This window comes from Tursiops truncatus, chromosome 16, assembly GCF_011762595.2.
Source record: "Tursiops truncatus isolate mTurTru1 chromosome 16, mTurTru1.mat.Y, whole genome shotgun sequence".
NCBI lineage: Eukaryota > Metazoa > Chordata > Mammalia > Artiodactyla > Delphinidae > Tursiops > Tursiops truncatus.
The window spans coordinates 29,948,251-29,956,777 of record NC_047049.1 but is presented as its reverse complement, the minus strand read 5'-3'; the positions used below and the strand labels follow the sequence as shown (position 1 = coordinate 29,956,777).

General features: G+C 42.1%; 1 protein-coding gene across 2 annotated transcripts in view; it reads right to left on the bottom strand.

Annotated features, from left to right (window-relative positions):
• The window catches only part of MMS19 (MMS19 homolog, cytosolic iron-sulfur assembly component), a 32,175-nt gene that overhangs the window by 11,722 nt on the left and 11,926 nt on the right, over positions 1–8,527 (bottom strand). For both annotated transcript variants that reach the window (XM_019939735.2, XM_033841888.2), the window contains exons 3-8: positions 7,287–7,387; positions 6,464–6,549; positions 5,999–6,073; positions 5,519–5,588; positions 5,009–5,137; positions 4,862–4,923 (exon numbers count right to left, since the gene is read on the bottom strand). In XM_019939735.2, the coding sequence (XP_019795294.1) occupies positions 4,862–4,923; positions 5,009–5,137; positions 5,519–5,588; positions 5,999–6,073; positions 6,464–6,549; positions 7,287–7,387 (523 nt within the window). The remainder of the gene's footprint in view (positions 1–4,861; positions 4,924–5,008; positions 5,138–5,518; positions 5,589–5,998; positions 6,074–6,463; positions 6,550–7,286; positions 7,388–8,527) is intronic.

Below are 8,527 nucleotides of genomic sequence, written 5' to 3'. Positions count from 1 at the left end.
TTTGTCTCTCTCTGTCTTACTTTACTCAGTATGATAATCTCTAGGTCCATCCATGTTGCTGCAAATGGCATTATTTCATTCTTTTTTATGGCTGAGTAGTATTCCATTGTGTGTGTGTATGTATACACACACACACACACACACACACACCCACACCCCCACAAACACACCCACGCAACCACCCCCCCCCACATCTTTATCCATTCATCTGTTGATGAACATTTAGGTTGCCTCCATGTCTTGGCTCTTGTAAATAGTGCTGCTATGAACACTGGGGTGCATGTATCTTTTCAAATTAGAGTTTTCATCTTTTCTGGATATATGCCCAGGAGTGGGATTGCTGGATCATATGGTAGCTCTATTTTCAGTTTTTTAAGGAACCTCCATACTGTTTTCCATAGTGGCTGCACCAATTTACATTCCCACCAACAGTGGAGAGTTCCCTTTTCTCTACACCTTCTCCAGCATTTATTATTTGTAGACTTTTTGATGATGGCCATTCTAACAGGTGTGAGGTGATACCTCATTGTAGTTTTGATTTGCATCTTTTCATGTGCCTGTTGGCCACGTGTATGTCAAGAAGGCACACTGAAAACATACATCAGATTTTCCTTTTCTCTTTAGAAACCCCACCAAAAATACAGTAAAGGGATTTTCCTTTCTTTTCTTTTTTTTTAAAGCTATAAAGCTAAAGGTTGACGAGAACAGGATAAGGGATGTTAGCAACAAAACTGTAGAAGGTGAAAAGCAGATGGATAAGAAGAAAATGACTTAGCAGAGCCAAGACAACAGAATCCTCAGTAGGCTTGGGGAATGCTGAGTAACTCCCCATATACACCAGTCTCCTCAAAAGGCTTCGCAACCAGAAGTACCAGGTACCTTTGGAATTGGGAGTGGGGTTCGAGAAGCAATCTGACCTCCAAGATTGCTTCTCAAGTCCTCCCTAGCTGCAGTAGAATCTGGAGGTTTAATTCTTTAGAGAGGGTAAGACAGAGGTCTAGTCTTAGAGACATAGGTGCAGCTGAGGGCCTGGGTGCTGAATCAAAAGAGGTCTAAGTGGGAATTCCCGGTGGTCCAGTAGTTAGGACTCAGTGCTTTCACTACCAGGGCCCGGGTTCAACCCCTGATTGGGGAACGGCACGGCAGGAAGAAAAAAAAAAAGTCTAAGTGATACAGTTTTGAGAATTGAGACTTTCCAACCCCTTCCAGCCCTATTTGCTTGTAGCCAGACTTCTCCCTCTAGGCTGATCTAAGGTCTTTTTCTAGAAGAACCTGACTAGCCCAAGAGGAAGAATACACTGGGGGTTCCCAAGCTGTCCATGTAAGCCACTATACAGGGAAGTTCATCCTCAGCCAGCCCATTCCCTGTGCTCAGAGCTCCCACTCAACTTTATAATTCTCACTTTGAAACATGTGCAAACTCCCAAGGATTACCAGATATCTGAAGAAAGCCTCTAACCTGGAAATAGAGACCAAAAACAAAAAAAAAACTTGGAGGAAACAAAGACCACATATGTGGGGAGAGTTTTCAAAAACAGTAAGAACGTAATTCATTCATGGATTAAATAAGAACAGAATGCTAAAGAAAAAAAGACCACCAGTCTTAACTTGGTGGTCCAGCAGTTAAGACTCCGAGCTCCCAATGCAGGGGGCCTGGGTTCGATCCCTGGTCAGGGAACGAGATCCTGCATGCCGCAACTAAGAGCCTGCATGCCACAACTAAAAGATCCTGCATGGTGCAACTAAAGATCCCGCATGTGGCAACAAAGATCTTGCATGCTGTGACTAAGATCCAGCACAGCCAAATAAATAAATATTTAAAAAAACAAAACAAAAGACGTTCAAGAGATCATCAAAAATGACAATAAAAGGCCCTGGGAAAATGGATAAAGAAGATGTGGTACATATATACAAAGGAATATTACTCAGCCATAAAAAGGAATGAAATTGGGTCATTTGTAGAGACGTGGATGGACCTAGAGAGTGTCATACAGAGTGAAGTAAGTCAGAAAGAGAAAAGCAAATATCGTATAATAACGCATATATGTGGAATTTAGAAAAATGGTATAGATGATCTTATTTGCAAAGCAGATATAGAGACACAGATGTTGAGAACAAATGTATGGATATAAAGGGGGAAAGGGGTGGGGTGGGAGGAATTGGGAGACTGGATTGACACATATATATTATTGATACTATGTATAAAATAGACAACTGATGGGAACATACTGTATAGCACAGGGAACTCTACCTAATGCATTGTGGTAACCTAAATGGGAGGGAAGTCCAAAAGGGAAGGGGATATCTGTATGTGTACGGCTGATTCATTTTGTTGTGCGGTGGGGGCTAACACAACATTGTAAAACAACCATACTCCAATAAAAATTAATTAAAAAAAAAAGGTCCTGGGAAATTCAAAGCATGAGAGCAGAAATGAGAAACAAAATCAATAGAAGGGGTTAATAGGAGATGTGCTAGTCCTGGGCCTTTCTGCCCTCAGAGCCATTCCTTGGGCTGACCACTGCAGGCTACATTTCCCAGGCTCCCATAATGGCCTGGGTTCAGCCAACGGGAAGCACTTGTAGAAGAATGCAGGTCAGAAGGAAAGGAAAACCCAGGGCATTTCTTCCCATTTCTCCAATTTAGTGGGCGCTTTCAGCATTGGCAGCATCTCCTCCATGGCTCCAGCTTCTACTGATAGGCCTATGTTTTTGTCATACTCTCAGCCCCTGAGGTCCAGTAACATCAACTCTTCCCTTTGTCCCTCCAGCCTAGGGGTGATAATGGCTTCCTGCTATTGATAGGTTGCCTCACTATCCCGTTTGGCTTCTCAGCTTTCCCATAACTTGTAAAAACAATTTCCTGCATTAAATTATTTCTGTTTTAAATACCAAAGTGGTTTCTGTTTTCATGCCTGGACTTTGACTGACAGAAAAGATAAAACTGTAGAATTTTCTTATAAACTAACAAAAAGGGAGAGGTAAGAAATATGAAAGAAAAGTAGGAGATTCAGAGGTCTAACAGAAGACTGATAGGAGTTCCAAAAGGAAGGAACAGAGAAAACAGAGGGAAAGAAATCATCAAAGAAAGAATGCAAGAAAATTTCCCAGGACTGAAGGACATGAGTTTCCAGATTGATGGGACCTACCAAGTACCCAATACAATGCATGAAAGCAGACCCGTACTAAGGCACATGATTGTGAATTTTCAATATATTGGGGGAAAATAATCAAAACTTAAAAGCTTCCAGAAAAGAGGAAAAAAAGTGACCATAAAGTTTTGCAAATCAAAAAGAATTTAGACTTCTTCACAGCAACTGAAAATTCGAGGTAAATGTAGCAATGCCTTCAATTTCATACCCATATTGTCAATAAGTGGGAGGAAAGAATGAAGACATTCTAGATTTACAAAAATCTAAATGTTTCACTCTTTTTACACACTGGGGAAGCTAATAAGGGATGTGCACCACCAAAATGAGGGAGTAAACTATAAAATAGGAAGTACATAAACCCAGGAGATAAGAGATCTGATCCAAGAGAAAAGACAAAGGAATCCCTAGATGATGGTAAAGGAAGATTATCTACTCTGCATTAAGAGTAGGAAGCAACCAGTTAAGACTGTATGGCCAAGTTAAGAATGGTTTTTACATTTTTAAGTCGTTGAAAAAAAATCAAAAGAATAGTATCTTGTGACACATGAAAATGATATGAAATTTAAATTTCCGTGTCCATAAATAAAGTTTTATTGCAGTATAGCCACTGTACCACATTCCAGTGTCTATGGCCGTTTCTGTGCTAGAACAGCAGAGGTGAGGAGCTTCAACAGAGACCATATGGCCTGCAAAGTCTAAAATAGTAACTATCTGGCCCTAACAGAAAAAGTTTGCTGACCCCTACACACAGGATAGGAACCATCACTTATACTGATGTGATCCACTATGAGGATGGCAAATGGCCAAAACAGATTGGTAAGACCATAAAGAATATTTCTAACATAAATTGTTACACTAAAAGCCAGGTGTCCCTATTTAAAAGGCTTAAGTTCTTCTGAGAAGAAACAGTGATACTGATTACAAAAGAGATGAAAAGAATATCAGAGAGGTGGTCCCAAGCAATTGATGTCAACTAGAATAAGCTGGTTAAGAAATTCCCTATGGCAAAAATGGCTGTGTATCTTTAAAGGCACTGAGAGTCAATGCTCCAATGTAGTTTGGTATGCTGTGGTATAACTCCTTTCATTTTTTTCAAATCACTAATGCTTGCAGTACACATACCCATGCGTACCCATATAGTGATGAGACCCTGAGTATTTGGAAAAAGAAGGAAAATCAAGATGCAGAGTGGGAGGAAAGTCCGAGGGCATCAGAGCAAACACCTCCTGTACACACTGTGCTCAACTGTGTCGTCTTTGTTTAGTCAATTTGTTTCTACTGCCTGAGATGCACCCTCAGAATCCAGGATCATATCCTACACATCCTTCAGAAACCAACAGAAATCCTATCTTATCTATGAAGTCAGTTCCTGCTTACTCTAGCTCACACTAAACTCTGTCTTCTTTGAACAATTATAACACCACTTGTTTTGGTCCACAATCTCTTACTGTTACTTAAATGTTTCAACTTTCAAGGACATGAAGCACTACATACTTTGTCAAGGACTCTCCCAAATACCTGCCGAATTGAACCCTTCCTCCCATGGCAAATGTTTTTCCACTTCCCAGTTTACTAAAACGTTAAGTTCTTGAGGGCAGGGATTGTTTCTTTTGTTCACCGCTGCACCCTCAGGGCCTAGAACTGGGCCTGGCACATAACAGACATTGGACAAATATTTGAATGAGTGAATGAATGAAAGGTACTACTTACAGGGGTAAAATCAATAGGGAAGTAACAGGATGTCACTTCAAACAACTCCTCCACAAAGGGTCCTAAGGCAACAGAAAAAGAATGAGGACTTATAAGCCTCTCATCTGACAAGCCCCAACCAGCTAATTCAAGGCTACAAGGGTGTACCCAGGCTATAGTCTCTGGAGATGAGGTCATGGACGATGCGGAAGGCCACCAGAAGATTACGGGGATCCTTTTCCCCATCCATCACCTGGATGAAGCCAAAGGTGAAATCAGCTCCTAGGCCCTTCAGCTCTGCGGAGGAGAGAACAAGATCATTACTGTCCCGTGGGATAGAAAGCTGGGCTTTCTTCTGGCCTGTGTTCTCCCTCTGCTATCACTGACTTTCCTGCCTACCAGAGCAGGCCCTTTCTGTTTTCCTATTCCAAGAGAGTTCTCAGTGAAGAGAAGATGTGCAACAATACATAATTGTTACAGAGGTAAGAATTTAAAACATCAGCTCAAACTCCACCGTTTCTTTACTTTCCTGGGGAGTGAGTGGCTCCCAGTTTCCCTTTATCATCCTCTCAAAGTACTGGCTCTTCTATATCACCCCTGGGCTAAAATGAGTCCTGGTAATGGGGGAAAAAAAGATGTGCTCACTTTTCAGATTTTCCAGAGAGCCCTGCCTCTTACCTTCTTCCCGGGTTCGCATGAAGTTGGTGATGATACTGTAGACTGTGTGTCGGTCCACCTGTGGCAGGGACTTGGTAGGAGAGACAGGAAGTAAGTAAAGAAAGTGCCCAAAGAATACCTCAGCTGACAAAACTACTTCCTGCTTCACAATCTCTAAGTGGACAGTGCTCTTTACACCAGTATAAGATGAACCTCAGAGGAAATGTAGAGAAAGGATACGGCTATTGCCCAGCAGTCCAGCAGTGGAACCGATAACCAAAACCTGTCTGCTGTATGCCTTACTTTAAGTGTAAGAGGACACAGGTCAGACATAATGGCATGCCTCGCTCTCCTTATACAGTAGCAAGGGATAGCATGTGAACATGGTCAAAGACCTGAAAGAGTTCAGAACTTAGAAGGCAATTTTTTTTGCCATCTAATTCTAGTTATGTCAATGGCTGGGAGATAGAGGAGAATACCAAGGTGACTGTTATCACTCACCTGTACGTGGACCTCCTGGAAGATGGCTTTAAGCACGGAGACAGCCAGTCCTGGGGGCAGGGCCACACACAGGCTCTGGGGGAGAAGAGAAGTGTGAGCACAGAGGGAATTCTGGGAATTCTAGCACAGCCTTCAAGACACAAGCCTAAAACAGGGCTATTTAGCTACAGTGGGAATCACAACATCCAGGTTAGGGAAGAAGTGCTAACAGTGAGATACATGGTCCCTTTTCTCAAGTTGATTAGGTCTCTGCAGCTCCTTCCAGTTTGGCTTTGAATTCCAGTCCCCAAAGGATACTTTTACTCTACAAACTAAAAACAGAAGTGGAGCTGGCTGAGACTAGTTTAGTCCCACATCTGGGTATCTGCTTTGAAGCACTTGAAGTCTCACCCTCTAAGGGGAAGGAGAGAATTCACTGGAAATAGGTTCCTGCAAACATGGTATGTAATACAAAAAAGAACTCACAAGTGCCCTCAAACCCTGCAGGACAGACGGGATCACAAGATGATGGTCCTTCAGCCGGTTCTCATAGAATAGGATCAAGTGTACCACTGCACAGACCAGAAATTCAGCCGTTAGTTTACACAGGCTGGAGGAGGGCCCACCGGCTTTGCTCCTTCCCAACGTTTATAAGGGCTGTTCCTGCTTGGGCTTCATTACAAATTTTCTCCTTCACTGAGAGATATGTCCCAAGCCCTCCCATTTGAGGGTGACTTCCTTGATCTGTCAGGAAAATAGGTGAACATCTTTTATTATCCATTCTCACTAGGTCACAATCAAACCCATTCTCAAGCCGAGAACTGCCTTTCTACAGAACTTGGGTTGGCAAATTTTCTCAAAGGGCCAGACAGTAAATATTTTAGGCTTGTAGGACATAGTATGTCAAAACTACTCAACTGGGCCACTGTAACATAAAAGCAGCATACACAATAGGTAAATAAATGGGCATGGCTAGATGCTAATAAAGCTTTATAGAAGATAAATAAGTTGTTGGCTTTTTTCCTCAGGACTTCAAAACACTTTGATATTTCATTACTTTTCCACTCCATCTATGAAACACTACTTTGTCCATTTTACAAAGAGGGGAAGATATACTGAAAAATACTGTCTAAGGCTACATTTGAAACCCATGTGTCTTAATTCTTATCTTCTCTGCCACATATACCAGTGAGGAATGAAGACCCTGAATTAAGAGTTCACAGATACCTTATGTCCTCCCTCCCTCCCTGTAAAGTTGGCTTGAATAGACAAGGCCTTGGCTCAGCACTCCTACTAGCGATGCCAGTACCTTCCTTCTCCAGGAGCAAGGAGTGACACTGCAGTAGCACCTGTGACAAGAGCTGGATTCCTCGTGCCCGAGTTCGGGGTTCTGGATTCTCTAGAGAGGACCTGGGGTAAAGTAAGATAGAGACAGCCTGACATTACCCAGTTCAAACTTTTGAAGTAAATATTTTGCAATTAGTCACACTCACCCCCTGGGCATGGAAGCCAGCCCAGGAAGGTATTCTGGAGGTGCTTAGCATTACAGACAACACTAAGGCCAATCCCCAGATTGACCTGGCATCATTAGAGGCATACGTGACACCACAGCCAACAGAAGTGTCCATCTCCAGGCACTGACTGGGCATGGGGCTTACTCCTTCTCATACAACTGTGACATTCCTCTGAAACAGAGCTTAGCAGCTAACCACAGGGCTCAAGAGATGACTGGCAGCTGCAGCTTCTACCAAAACAGGAGGAGAATAAATATATCACTGTTAAAGCAACCACTATAGTCTTAGGGACCATATCGTCTTTATAACTGGAAGACCATTATGGTCTTTATAATTGGAAGTTTACAAAGTAAGATGGTCAGAGTAAAGGTTTTAACTATTTAGGATTATTGATATGGGAGGACCTAGGCTGAAGCAACAAGGAGGTGATTTATCATCAAAACAACTCACATTTAGACATACCAGAAGGAATCTAAGTAAATGCAGGAGGTAGAAGACTTCTGAAGGAGAACTGGCCAGGATACATGAATGAAATCTCAAGGTTAAGAGTATCTATAGCTAGGGGTAATGGGGTAAAAAGAAGCTCACTTTTGACAGGATCCTTAGGACAGGAACTTATAGAAAGGTAGAAGTAGAAAACTGCGCATTTAAAAATGGACCAAGGCACACAAATGCTCATAGCAGCATTATTCAGAATAGCCAAAATGCGGAAACAACTCAGATATCCCTCAACTGATGAATGGTTAAACAAAATGTGGTATACCCATATAACAGAATATTGTTCAGCAAGAAATGAAGTACTGATACATGCTACAACAGGGACGAACTTTGAAAACATTATGCTAAGTGAAAGAAGCCAATCACAAAGGTTACATATTACTGTATAATTCCATTTATGTGAAATTTTCAGCATAGGCAAATCCACAGAGACAGAGTAGATTAGTGGTTGCCAGGGGCTAGGAAGAGAAAGGAATGGGGAGTGATTGCTAATGGGCGTGGGGTTTCTCTTTGGGGTGATGAAAATGTCTTAAAACTG